Below are 25,461 nucleotides of genomic sequence, written 5' to 3'. Positions count from 1 at the left end.
TGAACATTTAGGTTGCTACCAGTCTTTTTACTTCATTCTATTTACTTCATTCTTGTGTGTTTTCTGGAGTATTTGGGAAGTTTCTCTTGGGTATATATCCAGGAAAACTGAATTATAAAATATATGAAATGTTCAGCTTTATAAGAGAATGCAAAACTACTTCCCCACATAGCTATTATCAATTTAATGCTCCTATCTGCAACTGCAGAAGAGATTTTGTTAATCTAGTTTCTCCAATACCTGATACCATCAAATTCCTTAATTCTGCCAAATGAATGGATATAAACTATTTTCTCATTATAGTCCTGACTTGTATTTCCCTAATTATAAGACTATCTTTTAATATATTTATTAGCCATATTTGTTTCCTCTTTCATGAAATGACTATCCATCTTTTGCCCATTTTTCAATTGGGTTCATCTTTTTCTTAAACTGATTCACAGGAGTTCTTTACATATTCTTGATACTAATTTTTGGTAGGTTACATCCAACATTCTTGCAGTGCCTAACATGTCTTTCTACTTTCTTTAAAGCATCTTTGGATGAACAGATTTTTTTTTTAAGTAGACTCCACGCCCAACGTGGGGTTTGAACTCACAACCCAAGAGTCACGTGCTCTACTGACTGAGCCAAGTAGGCGCCCCTTAATGAACAGATTTTAATCCGGTCAAATTTTATCAATCTTTTCTTTTATAATTAGTGCTATTGTGTGTCTTAAGAAATCCTACTTTACCCAAAGACCGAAGAGTATGCACCTGGGAAAATGTGACCTCCATATATTAGAAGGTTTGAAGAATTTCAGCAAAATACCAGAGGGGTCATGTTAAAAGGGAACACTAAACAATGACTTGCAAATCCTTTTATTTCAAAAAGAAAAAAGGCGTAACAAGTAAAAAAAATTCTACCAAAACACCACTAATTTATCCTTCTTGATGTAACCAAGGAGGACCTACAACAGACAGGGAACAAACACATCCTTCATCACTGGGATGCCAAGAGTATTTAAAAGCAGTTATGCTGGAAAGCTAAGCTAAAGTGCAAGCGTGAGCTTATCTAAGAGAAAATCTACAAATAAAAGTCTACACATTCTTCCTGGACAAGGGATAACAGCACCAGGAAGAAAACTGGGCAAGGATATATGATACCGCAAACGCTAAACAGTTAACAAACAGGGAAAACTGTTTTCTGACATGGTGGTTTCAAACTCAAAGCAAAGTTAAAGTATGCCTACTAGCACATCCATTGTACTGGTTCTCCCTTCTTACTCTCACAGGCTGATGATTCACTCTTTGACTGGTAAAGTTGACAATCAACATGATTCTCTCATCTCCACATGTGCAGTGTGGGAAGAGAACGTGCAACTAACACGAAGCATTGAAAGGAAGAAAGAAAAAAACAACACAAACCTGTTTTGCAGCAAATACCTGACCTGGATGATTCTCTTCCAGGTTCAATAGTGACAGAAAAAAGTCAAAATGAGTCAAATCGTTTCACAAAAAAGGGTACTAATAAAACTATAATAAATCAAACTAAAAAGCTTCTGCACAGTGAAGGAAACCATCAACAAAACTAAAAGGCAGCCTACTGAATGGGAGGAGATATTTACAAATACAAATGACATATCCACTAAGGGGTTAAAGACCTGAATGGACATTTTTCCAAAGAAGACAGATGGTCAACAGACACAAGAAAAGATGCTCAACATCACTAACATTAGGGAAATGCAAACACAATGAGATCTCACCTCACACCTGTCAGAATGGCTAGTATCAAAATGACAAGAGATAACAGGTATTGGTGAGGATGTGGAGAAAAGGGAACCCTTGCGCAGTGTTTGTGGGAATGTAAACTGGTGCAGCCACTGTGGAAAACAGTATGAAGGTGCCTCAAAAAATTAAAAATAGAAATACCATACCAATCCAGTAGTAATCCCACTTCTGGGTATTAATCCAAAGAAAACCACACTGTTTTAAAAATATGTATACACCCCTATGTTTATTGCTGCAATATTTATAAACAGCTAAAATATGCAAGCAACCCAAGTGTCCACCAATAGATGAACGACTAAAAAAGATGTGGTGTGTATTGTATATATACACACACAAATACAATAGAACATTACTCAGCCACAAAAAAAAAAAAAAAAAATGAAATCTTGTCAAATGTGACATGGATGAACCTAGAAGGTATTTTTTTTTTTTTTTAAAGATTTTATTTATTTATCTGACAGAGAGAGACATAGCGAGAGAGGGAACACAAGCAGGGGGAGTAGGAGAGGGAGAAGCAGGCTTCCCCACAGAGCAGGGAGCCCGATGTGGGGCTCGATCCCAGGGTCCTGGGATCACGACCTGAGCTGAAGGCAGACGCTTAACGACTGAGCCACCCAGGCGCCCCTGAACCTAGAAGGTATTATAGTAAGTGAACTGAAAGACAAATACCATATGATTTCACTCACTTATATGTGGAACCTAAAAAACAACAAAACAGAAACAGGCTCATAAATACAGAGAACGGTACAGGAGTGAGGGAGTGGAGGGTTGGGGGGGTGAGGATGGGTAAAACAGGTGAAGAGGATTAAGAGGTACAAACTTCCAGTTATAAAATGTCAGAGATCAAATGTACAGAACAGGAAATAGCCAATACTGTTAATTACTGTAGTAACTTTGTATGGTGACAGTAACTATACTTACTGTGGTGAACATTTTGTAACGTATTTTAAGTGTCAAATCACTAAGTTGTACACCTGAAACTAACACTGCAGGTCAACTATACTTCAATTAAAAAAAAAAAAAACTATATTGAGTCCAAATCATGGCTGCCAGAAGTTAGACATTGGGGAAGAATGCAAATACAAAGGTATAGTACAAGACAATTTTCCGGGGATGATGAAACTACTCTGAATCCTAATTGTGGTGGTCATCTACAAATGTGTTAAAATTCATTAACTGCCCACTCCAAAAAAGTGAATTATACTGCATGACTTAACAAAAAAAAACTTTTAAAAAGGATATGTACACGAATTTATAGGCGTTTCATTTACATTCTCCAAAAACTGGAAACAACCCAGAAGTCCTTCAAAGGTTGGATGGATGAACTGTAGTAAATCCACACAATGGAATGATGCTTAGTAATTAAAAGGAACAAAGAACTGATATATAAAACAATATTAATACATTGCAAAGATATCATGCCGAGTGAAAGAAGCCAGTTTTAAAAGATTACACATTGTGTAATTCTGTTTATATGACATTATGGAAAATGCCTTATAGAGTCAAAGAACAGATTAATCAAAGGGGGAAGGAAGCATTTGACTACAAAGAGGCAACAAAAGGGAATTTACAATTTTACTGTATGTAAATTTTAAAAAAGAAACAAGTTAAAAAGCATATGAAAGAGGAAGAAGTTTCAAAAATGGTAATTACAGGAAGCAGAAATAAGCTTTAAACAGTCAGCTTTGTGCTCAATAAACAAGATGGATTCTGGATCAAAAAAAAAACAATCAACAGATGTAAGTGGTAGCTAGATGTAATAATGTAAGCAAACTAATATTGTCACTGAAGAATTCAAAACTTGACAAATCACAAAATCAACACAAAGCAAACCAAATTAATGACATGGAAATTCAAATTTTAAAGTCTCCAAATGCAGAGAAAAATGATAAAGAACCAATAGCACCCAAGGACAAAGATGCACTGTATTTTTCGACATAACCAGAAAAAGGAAAATACAAATTAAAAATTCGGCCTATAGACAGATTAAGGAAAATTATAATAGAGGTCCATATTAAACACATTCCACATACATATTCCTATTCCAAGAATAATCTTTTTGTACACAAACAGAAAAAGCTATTTCCAAAGAAAGAAAATTTAGGCTGGCCTCAGACTTCTCCATGATATAAAACTATAAATAATGTAATATAAATATAAAACCGTAGGTTTAAGCCTGAATAAAAAGCCTGTGACCTAAGAATTTTATATCCAGGTAAACTTACTGTTCACATATCATGGTCAAAGAAAGACATTTTCTGAATCTAGAAGGACTTAATACATTTATTATAAATATTTATATTATATATAAATAAATATATATACCAAATTACTCTTCCTAAAAAAAAAAAATAAGTTACAGAAGATTAAAAAAAAGGATTCAAAATAAACATGTCAAAGGTGGGTCATCATCAAAAGACTGGCAGTAAACCATGAAACAATTTGAATGTACAATTTTGAGGTTTAAAAATTATTAACTTTAAATCACTATGGTATGTGATTGTAAAACCATATGTAACTGTCATAAATAATTCCTGAGATAATTACATAATAAAAAAATAATAAAACTAGGACTAAAATTTTCAGACTGGGTAGGGAAGAAATGTGGAAGACATACAAGGGTGACCTCTCCTTAGTAGTGGGAGGGAAGAAAAAAGTTGAGAAATAGTTCCTTGCCATGCATCTTTTTTCCCTGAGCAATCTCATCCCACTTTCACAGAATCAACTATTTAAGAACAGAAAGCTCCCAAATCTGACTCCCACCTCTAACTGCTTAATCAGAGATTTCACTGTCTGTATTTCTCCAAAGCATCTTACAGTCAGCACATCCTAAAAGGAAAACCTGTACCCCACTTTTCATACCCCAAATCCATTCTCCTGATCCACTATTCGTAATGGCAGTTACAATATGACCATTTACTCAACTGCTGAGCTCAAAATTCAGGAGCTACTTTCGATCCCTTTTCCGTCATTCTCCCACATTTGACTGGAATCACTAGCACCAGAATCAACTAAGGTTAGCTCATTAAAAATGTACACCACCAGGTCCCTTATCAAATTACAGTTGACCCTTGAACAACATGGGTGTGAACTGTGTGGGTCCGCTTATATACAGATTTTTTCTGTCAAACAGTCAAATACTGTCAAATACAGTACTTTCTCTTCCTGATGATTTTCTTAATACCATTTTTTCTCTAGCTTACTTTAAGACTATAGTATACAATTCATGTAACATACAAAATATGTGGTAATCAACTGTGTTATCAGCAAGGCTTCCTATAAACAGTAGGCTATTAGTAGTTAAGTTCTGGGTGAGCCAAAAGTTATATACAAATTCCAAATTAGGAGTTTGGCACCCCTAACCTGTACATTGTTCGAGGGCCATCCGTATATAAGATTTTCCTTCAGTGGGTCTCAAAAACCTGCACTTCCAAGAAGCACCTCAATAGTTTAAGTGCCCCAAGGTTTACAAACGACTGCTCTAGAATCATTATTTCAATTATTATTCACCAGTGAGGAATGTTCACCAAAATAATTCCCTTGTCTGCACAGACCAAGAAGCCACAAGACATGCAAGTTCACACATAGAAACAAATTGTTGACATTTTACAGAGTTAAGTTCCCACTTTACCTTAATTTCTACATAAGAGCTTTCGATAGTAACCAACATAATTTATTAGAAAAGCTTCTAACTTTATCCCTGCTGCATTTGAAAAGAAATTTAAGTGTACTACCTATGGAAAAGTCTGCTAGTTGTCTACTCCTTCCATTCTTTCTTTTCCAAAAATAGGACCCAATTTTCTTTTGTGGTTTGAAACAGAAAACATTCCCCAACCTGTCCTGCTCTGTGTGCCCTGTGATCAAATTCTGGCTTATATGATGCAAGCAAAAACAGTGCATAACTTCAGGGAAGTCTCCCTTAAGAGTCCCACAGAGGGTCAATAACGGAGTAAGAAATGAAATTCTGCAGTCAAAATCGAAAAGTCCATGCCTTCCCAACTCTAAGCTGCCTTCCTAAAGTCAAATCCTTACTATACTTTGTACAAGTGCTCTAAGTGTACAAATTACAAAAATGACTCAGGAAAGAGTTTCAGGGAAAAAGTCTATTTTACTTCTCATAAATATGAAATAGTCAAACATTTATTTACAAAAGCTGTTTCAAACTCCTAATACATTTTTGCATAAAGTTAATAAAATAGAATTAGTACTAGAGTCCCTCACCAGTTCCTAAGTCTGCTTAGTTATAAATGCACAATTTATGGAACTCTGATGAACACAACTCAATGACCTTTATCCCCGGAGTATGAAGAACAGGCAAATTCAGAGTCAGGATGACCCTTGGGAAGAGAAAATGATGCCCATGTGCCATGAGAGGCCCTGAAGGGAGTTTGCAGGGCTCTGTTTCTTAAGCTAAGTAGCTGGTTTCCTTCAGAGTAAAGCTCCTAAACTCAGAATGTAATATTAAAAGGCATTAAAGAACACCCATCCATACACACCACCCCAATAAAAAGACCCTACACAGAAAAATTACTGTACTCTTACCCTACGCATGGCTTCCTCCTCTTCTTGACGCTTTTCATAATGTGCAAAGTCATCAAAGATTGAGGTGGTATGCTTGAAAGTAGCAATTATTTTAAGCACTTGCTTAGCTTTTTCTAGGGGTACCTCTTGAGTGTCCCTTGAATTGGTGACTGGTTTGTTGTCATTATTTTCTAAGCGAATATGCCGTAATTGGTTATTGGGAACATCTTTGACAAAGATCCATTTAACTTCAAATTTGCCCTTCCACTTATCCTGAGACCAGACACCAGCATATGCATTATAGTCCACAACAGACTTCATTTCAGCCACTCCACAAAAATGTCCACTGCCATTCACACTGAAGAGTAAATACAGTGGGCCTTTCCCATTCAGGGAACGGTAAGCTGCATCCAAACGCTTATTACCATGCTCAGTACTACACCAGATAGAGTACTTAATTGAACGGTGTATGTCATCCTCAGAATAGCTTTTAATTATAAACACACGTCCATTCTTCAGGTTCCAGTCAAAGTCTTTGGGATTATAATTGTTTATGGCCTTTAGCTTTTCCAGCACTGGATGCACTTCTACGCTAGAAGGTGAAGCACTGACAGGAACAACACCTAAACCAAAGTTTTCACCGCCCACTCCATTGTTCTGGTTGAATCCAGCTCCCCTATTCCGAGGAGCTACCCAGCGATTCTGCAGCTGCTGCTGCTGGGGCTGCACTTGGTGAGGCTGGGCCTGTGGCTGAGGTCCTTGTTGCTGCTGTGGTTGTGGTGGCTGAGGCTGCTGTTGAGGCAGTTGGCTTTGCACCAATGGTGGTGGTTGAATTAATGGCTGAGGCTGCTGGATTATAGTTTGAGGAGGCAGAACTGGTTGGGTTGGTGGAGCCTTTACCACTGACCCCTTTTCATCCCAAGTTCCAATATTCATGTTGTGTTTTATAGGAGGTGGTGGCACAGCAGAACCCCCAATTCCCACATTGCCCTTGGGTTTAAGTTTCGGTTGAGGTTTGGCAGGCTTTCTGGCAATGGCAGCCCAGGAGGTTGGTTTAGGCGCTGCGCTGCTAACTGGGGGCACACTGTTGGTTGCAATGCTAGTCATACCACTGCTGCTCAAGGCTGTGCCTACAGTTTTTGTCACTGCAGCTGTCAGGTCACCACCAATTTTCAGTCCGGTCATGCCTTGCTCAATACTACTAATGCCAGGCACCTTACTCAAAGTATCATTGCCAAATCCAGCCTGTCCGTCTGTAATAGCTCTCCCAAGAGAACTAGGTGGATAGCCATAACTGCTACTATAAGCAGAACTTTGTGTTGATTGTCCCTGAGATCCACTTGTCCCCCATGTAGAGAAATCAGCATTACCAGGAAAAAAGTTAAATCCATGTTGACCAAGAAATGGAGGGGTATTTCCTAATGCCCCAGGTTGACTAAACACACCATCTGGTATATAATGATGTTCTCCATTACTCATTTGTCCATAGGTTGTCAGATACGGCATAGGTTGGTCTCCAGCCGTGGACCATGCTGCTTCCCCAAGAGAATATGGAAATCCGATGGATGGAGCATAGTAACTAGGCATGTATGGATCTGACATTGGTGGATAGCTGTTACTCTGGAAGACAAAAGATCATAATCAGGAGCGAAATATCCTCTGACGAGCAGGGGAAAAAAAGACTCTGAAAGATTAAAATCAAATAGTTTTAAATAAATGAAAAACCGATGTGCCCATTCCAGATAACATAAAAATCTCAAATCCGATTTTATCAAGACAAAGATTTGCTGGTAATTTCATTTTAAAATATTTGTTATAAAACTGCAGGATTTTTCGGGGGGGAGGAGATGGGTAGGATGGGGATAATTTTTAAGAGTCAGATCCTCTGGCACAATTTAAAAATACCATCATTTCCTCAAAAATCTGAATTATAAACTCCGCACACACGAATTGATCATTTACAGCCAACTTTATTTTAAGCAGCTGATGTATCCAAAAATTTATATGCAAAGATTAAACAAACCTGGAAGGTATGCCAAATAATAGAGGAACTATAGTATACCTATCTATACGATGGGATCCAATTCAGCAATTAAATTTTGTACTTTTATTAAAATACTCAAACTGAGAAAGAAAATAATGATTCAAGATTATACCAATGGCATGATCTAAATGTTTGTTTTGTTTTGTCTTGCTCGTTTTGAAAAAGAATCAAAACAAAATCCTTACTTACTATGATTTCTTAATGGTGGGATAACAGGTGCCTCTTTTCTTTGTACTCTAATGTCCAAATTTTACCCAATAAAATCACCTTCCTGTTCAGAATTTTAATTTAGAAACAGTGAGTTCCTGTATTTTTTTCCAGAATTACTGCAATTAAATCTCGTTTGTTTTGAATACTAATCATTTAGTAATTTGCCAAAAATGAAGGCACCAAATTCTATTTAAAGAAAAAAAAAACCCAACTTTGTTACTAGCCAATGTAAAAAATAAGATATTTTAAGGATTTATTTTGAAATGGGTTTCTTAGGCCAAAAACATGTCTGAGAATAGATTTTCACTCTGGTTTAGCTGTGATTTTTTAAGTGTTGGACAGACCTTTAGAATGTATAGAATTAAGCAAAATTTTAAAATTAAATCCAGTCAGGGCAACTAGTACTCCCCCTTATAAGGGTGAAAACCATTCTAAGGGCTGATAATTCACTTAATAGAGAGAGGCATTCTTATCCTAAGTCCCCTGGAGTAAAGTATTTAACCTTTTTTTTTCTGTTACTCTCTCAGAACTATGCTGCCACTACTTTCCCATCCAAAAAAGTGTATCAATATAAATATGTAACAGTAACTTCATAAATACTACCTGGAATTCAACTGAAATTTCTTTCAAAGGCCTATCAATGAACACTGAGATATTATCACTATTAAGTTACTTTGACACACCTCACAACTGTTGAAATTGTCCACTGTCTATGAGAAAGTTAATTTAAGATTTTGTCCTCTGAAATGATTCTGATATAACAGATATAAAAATAACTTATGAGAGGGTGGCTGGGTGGCTCAGTTGGTTAAGCGACTGCCTTCGGCTCAGGTCGTGATCCTGGAGTCCCGGGATCGAGTCCCGCGTCGGGCTCCCTGCTCGGCAGGGAGTCTGCTTCTCCCTCTGACCCTCCCCCCTCTCATGTGCTCTCTCTCATTCTCAAATAAATAAATAAAATCTTTAAAAAAAAAATAAAAAAAATAAATAAAAAATAAAAATAACTTATGAGAATCAAATAAAGGTTGCATTTAAATTAATAATTGTGACACAGACTTACTGAGTATTTCCAGCAAAGCTTGGACTTAAAAACAAAAACAACTCTGTCACTTAGTACTACTTAAAGAAAAAAAGGACTTTTTAAATATACTCAATATATTTTACTATATTCAAAATGGGAAATAAATGGGTTACTGTTTACTAATTTAATTGAACATATTCTTTAACGGTATTACATAATTATTAACTATATTTAAAAATATATTCAAAGAATGCTCACAATATTAGTATGAAGGAAGTAACGAACATTTTTGGAACCACAACAGTACTGGCAACACCACACAGACCAACACTGGAAACACTGACTGCCATACTGAATAAAAGAGAAACCCGAGGAAAGCTAACAATCACCAACAACGTTTTTCAAAGAAAAAAATCTTTCAGAAATTAGTAATGATTAAACTTTACTAGCCATGAAGAGCACATGCGCATGCACACACACACGTGTGTAACCCGATCACTAAATTATTTGCTAAAAATAAAAGTACTCAAAGGGCTTCACACTGACAAGGAGGTCCCTGTGATATAAAACACTTAAAAAGCTTAATAAAAATGAATAGGTCAGCCAATATAACATATATAATAGATTAACATATTTTTTTTAAGATATTATTCACTTGAGAGAGTATGCAGGAGAGAGCACGCAGGGGGAAGGGACAGAAGGAGAGGGAGAAGCAGACTCCCCATTGAGCAGGCAGCCTGATGCGGGGCTCGATTCCTGGACCCCAGGATCGTGACCTGAGCCAAAGGCAGACGCTTAACTGACTGAGCCACCCAGGTGCCCGTGATTAACATAGTTTTAAAATTATCTTTTTTCTGAAGTTGCTAAAAAAGATCCTTTTATTACTTTATTTATTTCAACCACTTACTGAATGCCTACATTGTGAAAAATATCGATACGTTCATTCTAAAAGAAAACCTACAGTTAAAGAGACACAAAACACAGGGAAGTGAATAAATCCCACATCGGGGAAGAGCAAGAGAGCTGTGCTGAATAGGGAGGTAATCAGTTTCAAAGTCTTAATTTAGAATGCTGGCACTGAAATCTGGACTCAGTACATCCTTACCTGGATGTGAGAGTGGAAAATCAGACCAGGTAGAAAGTTTATTTATTTATTTGAGAGAGTGAGAGAGACCGAGAGAGCACAAGCAGGGGGAGAGGCAGAAGGAGAGGGAGAGGGAGAAGCAGACTCCCCGCTAAGCAGGGAGTCCAATGTGGGGCTCCATCCCAGGACCTGGAGATCATGACCTGAGCCGAAGGCAGATGCTTAACCAACTGAGCCACCCAGGTGCCCCGCGGCAGAAAGTTTTTAAAGTTCATTCCTCATAATCAAGTTTTTCCAAATTACACTTCTAACTTACATTGAATTTTTTTTTTTAAAGATTTTATTTACTTATTTGACAGAGAAAGACACGGCAAGAGAGGGAACACAAGCAAGGAGGTTAGGAGAGGGGGAAGAAGGCTTCCCGCTGAGCAGGGAGCCCAATACGGGGCTCGATCCCATGACCCTGAGATCATGACCTGAGATGAAGGCAGCCGCTTAACAACTGAGCCACCCAGACGCCCCATGTTGAATATTCTTATTTCACCATCACAAATGCTGACTTTTGCAGTTACCTACCAAGTTCGTAACTTATCTGTATCATCTATATCATAGTAATTCAGAGGTTAGCAAACTAAAGGTCAAAGAGTAAATATTTCAAGCTTTGCAAGCCAAATAATCTCTAGTTGCTGTCAGTCATCTTTCTTTCTTTCTTTCTTTTTTTAACAACCCTTTAAAAAGCTACTAGCTTAGGGTTTTTTCCAAAGAAAACAGGGCATAGACTGGATATGATCCCCAACTAGTTTGTCCACCCTGTTTTAACTAATTATCTAATCTGTACTAATTCCTAAAAAAAAGGAGGCCAAAATTCTCTGGGGAATGGGAAAACAAATTCTGCCAACTCTGTTACCTATGGGGCTGGACCAGGCCCAAACTCTTTAGGGTATGGGGGCTTTTATTAGGTAACTTACCAATTATTTTTTTAAATCATAATTTTTACTACTTCACCTGTGAATTATTGATTTTATCAAAATAATAAGTTTAAATTACTTGAAAGTGTGTTCCATTAGTCACAACTGCTATCAAACAGACAGCTCTGGCTAATAAGCAGAGATACAGTGCTGTCCCCTACCTGACTATAGAGCTGTCCAGTGTTACTGCTGCCACCTATACTTGAGTATCTTGGATAAGTGGCTTTCTACAGTTTATCAAACACTACCCATTCATTTTTCCAGTTTTTTCAGTAGTTTCAGCTGAATGAGATGTTTTTTTTCCTTAGCTCCATCAAAGTACTTAACCAGCTTCTAAAGGCAAGGCTTCATTTTGGGTTCTAGTAAGAACAAAGCTATAGGAAACTTTCAGAGTTTCAAAGTAAGATATGGTCAACACATTTTGAATTAGTAGAGCTTCAACTGTAACTGGAAATATTTAAAAATATGTTCTGCTAAATTTAAGACATATTTTTAATTGCTAGCTATATGGAATATCAATCAAAAGAATCTACCTTAGTAGTGAAGAGAAACAAAAGTTCCACTTACTGATGATGGAAAATAACAACTGAAAACTTACTTTCATCTTTTACTTCAAACCTAGTTATAATGAGATATAATCAATATAACAGTTTATGTTCAAATAATAACTTTAATAGAATACTCATAATTTGGAAACTGGTTATAGTGAAATTTTACTATATTCTTTAAAGATATGCAACCTTTAAACCAAATGATGTAAAATGTTTGAAGTTTCCCTCACAGTCAAAGTACTATTTGGAAGAGGAAAAATTACATCAATACATAAATATATAAAGTGACTAAAAAAAAAAATTAATGAATATAATGAAACATACTTGTAACAACAGATCCACAGACCCTTTACCCACAGCATTAACTTAGAAACACAATCTGGGGAGGCCATTTAACATAAGGCTGAAGTGAAGCCATGAGATGTCTAAACTTTAATCCCAGCCCAGGTACTTATCAGCTATGTGAAAGTAGCCAAGTTACTTAAACTGTGAATTGTTTTCTCATCTACGAAAAGGAAATAAAGATACAGTACCTAAAACACATGAAGTATTCAATCAACAATAGTTATATTTGTTAATACAACTTGCCCCTTTAAAATGTAAATTAATCCCCAAACACAAGATATAATTTCAGACCTATACCAGATCTTAAAGAATAAAAACTCATGGTGTTATGTCAAGGATATGTCAAGGTGTTATGTCAAGGATATGGACTCAATTCTTTAATCTTTTACTTTCTATGTCAGTGATCTCATCAGATCATGTAATTTCTCTAATCCTGACTTCGTTGGTAAAATGAGGATAATACCTGCTGATCTTATCAATTGTAAAGATTTTCTAAAATCTACCGTGCTAACTACAAAGTGCTATATGAAAGTATAGGAGTAAGGCCTTTTACCTTTAGTTTTTAAAATTTTTTTTTAAGATTTTATTTATTTGTCAGAGAGAGAGAGAGAGAGAGTGCACGCACAAGCAGGGGGAGCATCAGGCAGAGGGAGAAGCAGGCTCCTCTCTGAGCAAGGAGCCCAATGAGGGACTCGGTCCCAGGACCCTGGGATCATGATCTGAGCCAAAGGCAGACACTTCACTGACTGAGCCACTCAGACATCCCTAGTTTTTTTTTTTTTAATTTGAAATCTAAAATACAGAAAAAATTAAAAGATCTTCGTTATAATTTTATTGTAATTATTTCTTAGTCTTACGATATACATCAACTGTTTTTCTAATATCTCAAAACTTGAACAAGAAGTTCATGATTACTGCTCTGACTTGAGACATTTTAATACAACTCAATCATAGCTAGTCTTTCACACAGAAACTTAAGATCCATTTTTACTTTCTTTCCAAGAAAGAAGAAGCTATAAATATCCCAGAAGTTCAATTAGAAAGGAAAAGGCGTAATTCACCAATAAAAGCACTTCCGTACAGAGAAAAACAAAAACTGTTTTCTATTAAGAACTTGAGGTACTTCAAACTCCAGAACAGTTTAGAATACTTTTAATGCTTATGTGTATTTTCTTCTAAAACTTTAAAATTATTATTATACTTTTTAAAAAGTATACCCTACACATATCTAATCACAAGGATGTCACCAAAAAATGTATTATACGTGGTACCCAGTTAACCTAAATATTTCAACTGTAATTCTTTGTTCCCTAATTCTAGCAGATAAAGCAATCCATTAATTCAACACTTAATAAATGCCTACTATGTGCCAGATACAGTGCCAGTCACTGGAGACAAAAAGATGAAGAACATGGACTCTGACCTGGAACACTTCCCAGGTCTAATGGGGAAGACACATATACCCTGAAATTTGATAGGTACTGTAGTGGAAGTACAAGCAAAGCAAAACCACCACTCTAGTACAAAGAGCAGGGAAGCAAGTAACTGGGAGAATCAGAAGAGACTTCATCAAGGGATAGATATAGGAGTGTGTGTGTGTACAGATCATACAAAGAGTGAGATCATGAAAGAAAATATTCAGAAAATATTTATATTCTTAGAAAATAGTGACTCCTATATCCTCAAACAAACTGGAGAAAGTTGACCAAAGACAAGGCAGGGAGGGAAATGGAGCAATTTTAAGGGCACTCATAGAACAAATGTATCCACTGTTGTGAAGCTGTGGTAACTCTTTAACATGACAGTGGCACAGACTTGGACTTTAAGAAGATTGCTGAGTGGCAATATAGAATTACTAGTTAGAAAATCACTCCAACAGGCAGAGATAATGAAAACCTTAACTAAGGGCAGTGATGGCCAGGACGGTAAGTAACAAAATTCAAAATATTTTTTACTTTCTTAGTTCTCTATTCCACTTCTCTGACAAACATGGCTAGGAATTTATTTTCCCATATAGACAAGCAGACAAACTCAAACTTATTTTTCCAAGTTATTCTTCAAATTTATATGCACAAATTACACGGCATCTTTAACAGTACCATTTAAACCTAAATCTTCCAATCAACTTAATTACCCGATTATTCTGAGGGAACTTTAGAGAACTAATTTTAAGACCTGAAGGATGAACAGTTACTTTTCAAATAACTATAAAAATTATCCCTTAAGAAACTGAGCACTAGAAAATAGAACATGTTACCACGGAAGGCCAACAACCTGTTTTTAAAGTATCCCTGGATTTGATCTGAATTAGATCTAAAGTATACAAAACAATTTAAGTCATTAGCCAAAAAATTAAACACTTTTCCAGACAAAAGATTCATTTTCTTATTCACAATATTAAAATCAGATGAAGGAATTTAATTTAAAGACATACTACACATTTAATTGAAAAATTTTTTAATTGAACATTGAACTATAAATGCTTACATAATTTTAATATGTTACTAATGGGGCGCCTGGGTGGCTCAGTCGTTAAGAGTCTGCCTTCGGCTCAGGTCATGGACCCAGGGTCCTGGGATTGAGCCCCACCTCGGGTTCCCTGCTAGGCAGGAAGCCTGCTTCTCCCTCTCCCACTCCCCCTGCTTGTGTTCCCTCTCTCTCGCTGTGTGTCTCTCTGTCAAATAAATAAATAAAATCTTTAAAAAATAAAATAAAAAAAATAGTATGTAACTAATTACTTGAGATATTTCACCAATATTTCTAGTTTTCACTAACCTGCTTTAAAAGGTCAATTTTTAAAAATTTTCCCTTTTACCTAGGTGTTATGAGTAACTTGAAGTCTTATACAAATCATCCCTAAGATTTCAGATAATTTTCAATTTTTCTCTCCAATAAACCCAGTTTTCAACATTCTATAGTGTGGGTACTCCTTCAAAGGTAAATAATATGTGCTCTGGTTGCAGATAATTATTTTTAGTATTACAGAAAGCTAATTGCTAAAAACCTATTCGTTAGTACTGACAAGGAGAGGGAGGAGAGTACAGCCTTAGTGGCATCAAATTTTAAAACTTCTCTTTAAATAGCACATGAATAGGGGCGCCTGGGTGGCTCAGTTGGTTAAGCGACTGCCTTCGGCTCAGGTCATGATCCTAGAGTCCCGGGATCGAGTCCCGCATCGGGCTCCCTGCTCGGCAGGGAGTCTGCTTCTCCCTCTGACCCTCCTCACTCTCATGCTCTCAGTCTCTCATTCTCTCTGTCTCAAATAAATAAATAAAATCTTAAAAAAAAAAAAAAAAAATAGCACATGAATATATATTCAAATATCATAAAAAACCTATTAATAGAAAGCATACAACTTTCTATTTAAACATCATATTAAAACAAATCTTTTTTAGATTATTTTTGTCCCAAAATAAGGAAACTTTTATAAATACAATTTAAAAATTGGGTTCACTAAACAAATCTTTTCTACTGTTAGAAAATAACAGTTTTCTGACACTTTCAAAGTTTTTTTTTTTACAAGTGCAATCTTATGCAGAATTCCAACATATAAAACAGATAAAAAGCAGAGCACAGCTCTGGTTGCTTCAGGGAATGGGATCAAGAGTACTCTCCCCTGGTCTTCCCTAAGCAGACCTGAAGCACCTCTGTGGAATGCCAAAAAAACAATCTTCTAAGCCCCTGTGACAAATAAAGTATATAATCTGTTACCACGTAAAATAAGAGAATTCTTACTGGTTACAATTCTCAAACATTTACATTCCATTAAAATTCCTTGAAAACAACAGGATCTTTGTAACTATATCCTTGTCTTAGAAAATCATTTTACATTGTAACACATAAAGTATGAAATCAAGTAGCAAAATTCAATTATTTAATATTTAAAACAATTTCCCAAACTTATCTGATCATGAAGACCTTTCTGAGAAAATATCTACTATACTTCATAATATCAGAATTTCTAAAAAAAAGTTGGAAACACTGCCACCATAAGAGATGTTAACTGAGATTACTGAATGGGCCCAAATAATAGGATACTGAACATTTCTTTTAAAACTTGCACTGCAATTCAAAACAATGATCTCCCTAATTTCCAGTTATACATTTCTTTCATAACCTTTAAGTGCAAAGTAAATCTGTTACCAAGATCATAAAGTTAGATTATATAAGTATGAAATAATTTTTTCATTCTTTTATGAGCAGCCAAACATTCATAGATTTTATCAACCGTTTTTATTCTTTCTCATTTATTTATTCCCTCCCAATACAAGCTAGGAATGTAGATCAACAGACAGAAGTGGGTGGTTAACGAGAAATGACCAAGGGGTAGATCAGGTTGAACAGAACCATGGCTCTCCACACTCCTAAAAACAATCCTACATACCACAAATTGGGAACTACTTCTTTTCAAACTTTCCCTACAACTCTAAAGGCCTACAATGATATTTGTTTCCTTGTTCTTTTACAGTTTAAAAAAAATCTAGAAGTTAAGATTTCATGGTACATTTTTCATATACCTTTTTTTAAGCAAAACAACAAAAGCAGTTTTAATATTCTTTCCCAAAAAACTGGTTAATAATAAAAGTTTATTTTTTTAATTTACATTAACAAATGAATGCAGAAACAGTATATAGAGACCAAAGAATACTCTTTCATTTTTCAATGCTTAAATCTAAATTATACCTGTATACAAACTCAATTATCTGTGAAAAATCTAAACACAAAAGAACCTCAAAAGTCACCAGTTTATTTGATTTTATGAAATTCTCCAAGCCTACAACACAGAAGGCAAGCGTGTTTATAAATCTATTCCCTACGTTAACTGGCTGTATTAAAACTTTAATTCTCAACGAAATTCAAACTGGAATACCTTATAAAAGAGAAAACACTACATTTAACCAGAATTTCAGGCATAATTACTCCTTTCCCACAAACGTGTAGCTAATTAAATCTTGTAATTTGCTTTGGCTATGAAGATACGGCAGCAACATTAAAAGGTTAAATTCTTTCAAAATTAAAAAAAAAAAAAGTCTACCATACCATATACAAATAATGTCCATCTTAAAATTTTTATATTTCACAATCTAGTTGCAGCCACCTAGAATTTCCAAAGAATTCTCCTGTACCACAAACCTGCAACTGTTACTCAGTATTATGCAGGCACACTAGATTGATACATGTCATGGTTAGCCTCAATTAAAATATCTATTTGAAAAATCCATTAATACTAATGTAAGTTTAATTTCCTAAATATGGGACTGTCAGACTTACCTGATTTGTCTGGCTACTTAAGTATGGCTCAAAATCATCATCATTTACAGCATCTTTTTGATGAATCGAACCGTTTTGTACTGAAACTAAAAAATATGTTTATATTAGATGTGTGGTAATTATCTTTATGAAACTGACAGAATAACCTAACATTTTCAATATTTTTTGACCAACTCAGAAAAAGTTATCCTGAGTTGTTCTTTTTGTTAAAAATTTAACTTAATATAGGTACAAATATTTATGTGCAACCAAAAACTTACAAATCTTGTATATACCCAAGATTACATAAACTATATATACACTTCCCATTACCAAAAACATAATGTAAATATCTCACTTTCAACATTGTTGCAAACAGTTAAATTGTTGGAAGGGTTCCCTGATACTATATTTGAATCTAAAATAAACACTTCAAATAGTGTTGTAGACAATCGATTGCTGAATGTTCTCTACCTTTGTTAAGTCTCTATAAAATTTAGTACAAGAAAGGTAAATAAAAAATGAAATAACTTTCCTTGGTAACTTAAGTTAGAGTAAATGTCTTAAATGTTCCCAGTTAAAGAAAGTGGCTAAAATTCATTGAAGCAGTTATCACAAGGAATAAATTATAAAAAATCTAAATAAAAAGGCCCCTAATTCTAAACCAAAAAATTACAAAAACTTTCACTTGAAAGTACAAACGAAGACACTAAAGATAACCATGATTATTCTTCAAACACATAAGAAAACCAGAGAATAATTTATAATGCTGTATTTGTTCAGAGATCATTTCCCAAAATGCTTTATAAAGTTGTTATTCTCTGAATGCAGTCTCAGAGTGCTTTTGAGCACAGACTAGAAGTCAAGTCCTGGGTTTGAATCCCAAGTCTAACAATGAGAAGCGGGGTGATCTCTAGTTAGTGGCTTAGCCTCTCTAACTCTACTTCTCTGTTCAAGGAGGTAATTAACAGTACCTACCTCATTTCATCTGAGGATTCAAAGACAGTATTCAATAATCTTGGCTATTATTATTACATAAAATATTACAAGATCCAAAAAGACTAAAAATTACTTTAGGACCACATAAACAGAAGCTTTACAAAGCTAACACTTGATATGATGACACTGCCTAAATATACTATTCTACTTTTGAAACACGTGAGATGAAAAAAGCTGAAAGTTTCTTATGTTTGTTGACTAATCCCTTAGAAACAAAAACAAAAAAAACCCTTTCAGAATCTGAAAATTCCCTGCTTAAAAATACAGTGTCACAGAGTTATTATAAATTAAGGCTGGGGGCAATGAATTTAAGTTGTGTGTTCCTCTAGAGCATCATCACATTTTTATTTTCCCTAATTTTCCAAGAGTTTAGATCACCAAAAATGTAATTATTACAAGCTGACAGTGGCATGAGAGCAAAGATAGGTGAAATCCCTTCACTCTTTGCCACTAATGATCACTCAAAGAAATGATACTACTCTGTGAAGCCTTCAAAGTAGACCTCTTATGATACTACATTGCCCTCAAATCACAAGAGCAACACGAAGGTCACCTTGATCTTGGCTCCACTGAGGTGGTTTAACTGTATTTGGTAAGGATTCCAAGAACCAGAGTTGAGCTAAATGTGCTCCCTAGAATTTAAATATATAACAGCTACTAGAAACAAAAATAAAGAGAAGGGTACCTTAGGTTTTTTCTGGTGGGCTAATCATTTCAGCCCAAGAGATTCTAACATGTCCTTCACCACTGGCTTTACCACCCCTTTATCAAAGGTGGTTATGCATGGTCTATTACCTCTGAAAAAAAAAAAAATCCTCACTACACTATTGGACTATGATACTAGTATATGTTATTATCTGAAACAGCTACCCATTTCAAAATCACAACTATCTATTTCTTGTTTTCATCAGATTCTCACAAATTTAGTCCATGCTGCTAATAATAGTAAAAAGTACCCACTTAAAATCTGTCTAAATCTATATTATGGTGCTACTCTTACTCATTTCCTCTGTTCTATTCTTTATCTTCTAATTCTAAGATGCTGAGACTAAGAACAAAATATTCTCATGCACTAAGTAAATATACAGTCTACGGTCTGTGCATAAATGATGCATAAATATGTCTAAAAAGTTCTAAAAGATTATTCAAGGAGTACGTCAATCTAAGGAAAAAATATTTAATTAAAGTATTTCATGAATACTAACAAGCAATTTGCATTAAATTAGAATCTGAATAAGAGGCTAGCCCTTGAATTTCAGAAGCATACCTTTCCTTAAGAAATTCAACTGTCTTTAAAGACTTTAGTTTTTGAACATTACTTAATGACAATCTAACGTCTTGGAGACTGAAAGCCATTAAACAGCAAAGATATCCAAGCCAGTCCCATAGTCTGTACAAGTTCTTCAGGGAAAAAAGAACAGATGACTTACATGATTCTTCGCCTGTTTCCTCTGCTCTATGAAGCAGAGTCAAATCAAGATAGAACATGGGCCTTAGGAGCCAGGTGATTCTTTGCTCTGGTCCTGACTACATCAAGTTAGGAAAGTCAACAGATCTGTGCATCATGTTTTCCCACCTACAAAAACAGCGACAATACCATATACCCTCTATCTCCTTAAAGGAATGTTTTGAGGATTAATAATAAAATGAAGCCTAAAATGACAATAAAGTGCTTTGCAATCATTTCCAGAGGGAGTGTGGAGACAGGATACAAAAGAACACTGCCAAAACACTGCATTTTCCACTACTTTTCTGAAACACTAAAATACAGCCAAATTCAACCTAATTCTTTTAAACTGCAATTTTACCAAACAATTCTGTCTCTCTGTTGGGAAGGGATGGGGGGACGAGAGGAGGGAAAAGATAAATTCCTTTCCATATATTCGTCTATTTATACACTTAAGGCACAGGAGGAAGCTGGTAGCAAGGCTGCTAGGAGTACAGGATCTGACACTTTTATCTGTGGTGCCTGCAGGGAAAGGAGAGGTACCCTTTTATTCTGGCAAGCAAAAATTCTGGTTATTAATAAATAAAAGTGATATAAAATCAGTTTCAAATTATGAACCAATAAAAATAAATAAATTATGGACCAATAGTTAAATTATCCTTAAATTTCTACTATCCTTCAGTACTACCCTAGCCAAGGATAATAAAGAGTTCTAATAGTTAACATAAGGAAAATCTATTAACTAAAAAGAACTCAAACTTACAAAAAAAGAAAACCTAGAATTATTACTTATACTACGAAAGCATTTTTGCCTTACAAAGAGATTGATATAGAATTCCTTTAAAATTTTAGCTGTTAGTGCACTTAAATCCTTAAGGATATACAGGAAAAAACTTAGAAAATCAAAGACACTAAGACAGGTGTTAGGCTCACAGTGTCAAATGAAGATAATTCAGAAAGGAAACACAGCATCTCTGAAATTAAGTCATCTGAAAAGGATTATGCTTTCACAACTTTGACAACTCCTCAGCGACATGTATTTTTCATGTTTGAGAAGTTGAATTCAAGTTTAATACTCAATATTCTTAGAATATTCAGGCTGTAGTTCAAGAAAAATAACTGCTTTCTGCTTCACAAAAGTAAACAGAACTGTAAAACAGTTTTACTGGCTTGAAAACCAAGTCAGCTAAGGCACAGTAGTTTTTCTCAAACACACACATAGCTACTTGTATCAGTTCACTGCAGGTGCTGCCTTCGCCTTGTAATTCTCCCTGCAGGGGCATAAAAATACAAGTGACGTATATGTGTATTTGTGCACTTGCAGCATCTACCATTTTAAAGCATCTTAAATGATTACCAATACTCTTAGGCCAGGAGAGTTTTTCCCTCCTGCCATGTCTTAGGCAACAGTCTCCCTGCACCTTGAAAATAGATGAGGTGAGGAAGGTGAAAATAAATCCAGCAAATAAAATGGCAACTAGAGCAGTGGACTACTGTAATTGTAATTCATCATAACATACAATAGGATTTACAGCTAGAATTATCAATTTTATTTTGTAGATAGAGGGGAAATTCTGACCAAAAGGCGCAATGTGTTCAAGCTCACTTGGCAAGTCAGTAGCCACAGGAAGTATTAGAACACAGGTCTCCTAGGAATCCCAGTCCATCGTTCTATCCATGGATAAAACTATGAATGGAACAATAAGGGTGAAAGAAAGAAAATTTCTTGGAATAAAGAGCTATCCAAATAAATACTCTGTGTGTGTCTAGATACATCTAAAAAAGGCTATGCTGATGGATCAAAAAAATTTTAACCCAAAAAATACTTACTTATAAATGTCAATATGCAATTATTGTCATAGATAACTTATATCTGTATCAGGGATATCACTAGGACATACCTAAGGGAAATGACTATATCACAATCAAACTTAACAGTAATTCAGTAATGGCTTACAATGCTGTAGATGCTTTATTCTGTTTTGTCAAACAAGTAAGTACTTCATTGAACTTGCATACTTACCTTAAAGCAGGTAACACAAAACACTTAGCATTTCAAATAGCCTTGCAAAGTGCCACCTCCCCACAGATCTAGGATAAAATAATTTATGCTAGGCAATAATGACCACAGATTTCATATATCTCCAAGTCTATATACTTCCTCATGAGCAAACTAGCAAAAAAAAAAAATTAATGGATCACTCTTTTGAAATTTACAATATTTTAAAACATTTAAAATAAACAGTATCAAACTCTGAGGTTTATGCTTACAATGGAAAATAATCCTAAAATTGAACTTTTAACTGTAAAAACTAAAACTTCTAAATGTGTATATACTCCCCCAAAATACATCTTTAATCAAAAAAATAAATTTATGCTACCTGATACAGTGCCATTTATCTGGTATGTACAAATTCTCAAACTGTACTACAACTCAAAATTAACTGACCTGAGTACTCAGAACCTATTCTTTTCAAATTTGCAAAGGCAAATAAAAACCCTAATATAAAGAGCACCAATAAAGACCTTGAACTTACATCTAAAAAGCTACTATACCTCTTATTTTCTAGGTAATACTTTACTAACTGAAATAAAAAAACAGGAAGCATAATTCTATTTAGTCTAATTTCAAGCCCTATTACAAAATGTTATAAATCTATAATTCACTGTAATGTTAATTGGCACTATCCCAAGAAAGCAGTTATTGTTCTATACTTACTAATGTCACATGATTAATGTCATAATGTTTCAGTCAGTTGACTGTATTGTTCCATATTAATAGACACAAAAAACACTTATTTTTTTTTTAAATGCTTTACTTTCAATGGTTTTTTGGGTTTTTTTTTTTTAACTGAAAAGTAAAATCATATAGCCAGAGCAGAAACCTCACAAATTATTTCCTTCCCAGTCCTTTCTAAAATACCAGATTGAGTCACACCTTGCAATCAGGGCTACAAAGCAAGATGACATGCCTGTTCAGTTTTGATCTCTCTCATGTTTTAACTGACTTCACTAGAACCAGTGGTTAACAGTACAGTTTTCACTAATGTGACATGGAATACAACTTGAGTTGCATTTTTTAACATAACCCAGCAATGTCGAACAAAATGTCCACTTATCTGCACGCATTTGGAGAAATTTTTGTGGTAGAAGTTACATAATACAGATAAACTGCAAAATTAAAGAAATGTCACCACATTTATAATACCTCCTTAACTGAAATACAACTAAGAAAACTTTTTGTGTACAGTTTGGTTTCTAAAAAAGTAGCTTCAAAGCAAGGAACTACCGAAGTTTTGGGTAGCATTTGGCTGGTTTGGCCGTGATGAGTATTTCTCTAAACATACATTTCAAAACAAACAAAAAACTGGAGAAAAACAAAAAAGGCCCTGGCAAAGTTTAAAAGTGACATCAGACGAACATTAGCAGATAAGATAAAAATACTCAAACTCACCTTTATTTCCTTGCCCTTTAGGTCTCTGCGCAGCAAGACGAAAGAGGTGGTAATGAGAAGAAAAAAGAGAGAGAGAGAGAAAGTGCGTTAATCAAAGACCTTATCAAAGACAAGTTATTTTCAACAATCCGCGTAGGAGGAAAACCCACCACATCCTCCATAGCCTCCAATTTCCCAACCACCCCCAGTCTTTAAACCTCCTACCCGCCACTCGAAATCCGTCTCCCAGAGGTCGCCTGGTCTCAGCCCCACGTCTGCCGCCCTCCGATTGCCCTAAGGCCCCTAGGAGCGGTCGTTCCCCCACCCAGCGCGGCTCCGCAGCCGCCCGTCTCGGCCGCAGGCTCCCGGGCAGGGCGCACGCCCCGGCCCGGGCGGCAGGACCGCAGCAACTTGCGCCCGAGGCACCGTTATGGGGCCGGCAGCGGCGGCGACGGGGAGGAGCCGAAGCCCCACGCGAGGGTGGAGCTCCAGGGCTCGGGCCTTCGCCGAGCCTGAGGCCTCTGCTCCCTCACCTGATCCACGCTAGTGGCTGACATTCTTCACCGCAACCCGAGAGCTGCTGCCGCTGCCGCCGCCGCCGCCGCCGCCGCTTGGGCCTCTCCCCGTGCACTCACAGCAGTTGGCTGCCGCCCTCCGCCGAGTGACTGATCCAGCCGCCGCCGCTGCCGCCGCTCGTTCAGAAGCCAGAAAGAGGGCCTCGCGCTCGGGGGTCCGTGGAAGGGGCCCTTCTTTTCGGCGTGCAGGCTCCTCTTCCCCCTCTCGCTCTTCGCTCCTCGGGTCCACAATGGCGGACAGACTCCCTAGTCTCACTTCCGCTCCGAGCCTCCCTGACCTTCCGCTCTCCACTCTGACGTCCCTGCTCACCTCGCTCTTCCTCCCCCACCCGCGCGCCCGCCAGCTACCGACCTTGGCTCCGCCTGCGCATCGCCACGTCACCGGAGACGGGGACGCTGGTCGGCCCCTGGACGCATGCGCCGGGGAGGGAGTGCGCCTGTGCGGCGGCGAGCGCCACCTTCCAGGGACGCTTCGGTGGCTTCCTTCTGTGCGACTCCCGGGATGCAGGGCGCGCGGCGGGCGGAGGCAGCGGGAAGCGGGCCCGAGCGGGATGCCCTCGCACGATGGGCAGGAAGTAGGCCTGGGCGGGAGGCGGCGGCTGCCTGGGAGTAGAGCAGTGCCGGCGGCGCGCTCCTGGTGGCGGAGCGGACCTTGGTGGGTTGCAGCGTCGCAGCCACACCGGGTGAGCGAGCAACGGTGGCCGGGCCTCCTCCAGAGCCTCCTGAGGCCATCCAAGGCCACGTGGGCGGCCGGGTTAGTCAACCGCCCTCGGGACAGAGATGCTGGGCCTTCCGCACAAGCCAGCACGTGCAGCGAAAGTGGCTGGGTTAGAGCTTTGGGCACTGAAGCAGAGAGGAGGTGCGCCCGCCAAGTGCTCGTTCTCACCAAACCCCAGGCACATGCTCGGAGTAACTCATAATTAATCCGTAACCTCTGGAGTCAGATTTACCACCCAATTCCTGCACTTGTGTCCCCCTCCCGTAATGTTATAATCTCAGGAAACATACACATAGTTACAGGTTTTTCAGTCCTAAAAGTTAGTTTCAAAAGAAACTGGTTTGGGGCGCCTGGGTGGCTCAGTTGGTTAAGCGACTGCCTTCGGCTCAGGTCATGATCCTGGAGTCCCGGGATCGAGTCCCGCATCGGGCTGCCTGCTCGGCAGGGAGTCTGCTTCTCCCTCTCCCACTCCCCCTCCTTGTGTTCCCTCTCTCGCTGTGTCTTTCTCTGTCAAATAAATAAATAAAAT

At 37.1% G+C, this 25,461-nt stretch overlaps 1 protein-coding gene across 5 annotated transcripts in view; it reads right to left on the bottom strand.

Annotated features, from left to right (window-relative positions):
* The window catches only part of LOC115941243 (YTH domain-containing family protein 3), a 40,465-nt gene extending 16,014 nt beyond the window's left edge, over positions 1–24,451 (bottom strand). The window contains exons 1-5 of one of the 5 annotated variants that reach the window (XM_081816056.1): positions 24,173–24,451; positions 23,661–23,685; positions 20,190–20,335; positions 17,782–17,867; positions 6,312–7,910 (exon numbers count right to left, since the gene is read on the bottom strand). In XM_081816056.1, the coding sequence (XP_081672182.1) occupies positions 6,312–7,910; positions 17,782–17,867; positions 20,190–20,247 (1,743 nt within the window). In that variant the 5' untranslated portion in view covers positions 20,248–20,335; positions 23,661–23,685; positions 24,173–24,451. Of the gene's footprint in view, positions 1–6,311; positions 7,911–17,781; positions 17,868–20,189; positions 20,336–23,660; positions 23,686–23,964; positions 24,077–24,172 lie in introns of those variants that run through there. The other 4 variants (XM_081816057.1, XM_081816060.1, XM_081816059.1 and 1 more) reach the window with 4 other exon arrangements.
* Positions 24,452–25,461: the final 1,010 nt, after the last annotated feature.

This window comes from Leptonychotes weddellii, chromosome 4 (genome assembly GCF_054177405.1).
Source record: "Leptonychotes weddellii isolate Sample4059 chromosome 4, ASM5417740v2, whole genome shotgun sequence".
Classification (NCBI taxonomy): Eukaryota; Metazoa; Chordata; class Mammalia; order Carnivora; family Phocidae; genus Leptonychotes; species Leptonychotes weddellii.
This window is presented reverse-complemented; position numbering and strand designations above follow the sequence as displayed.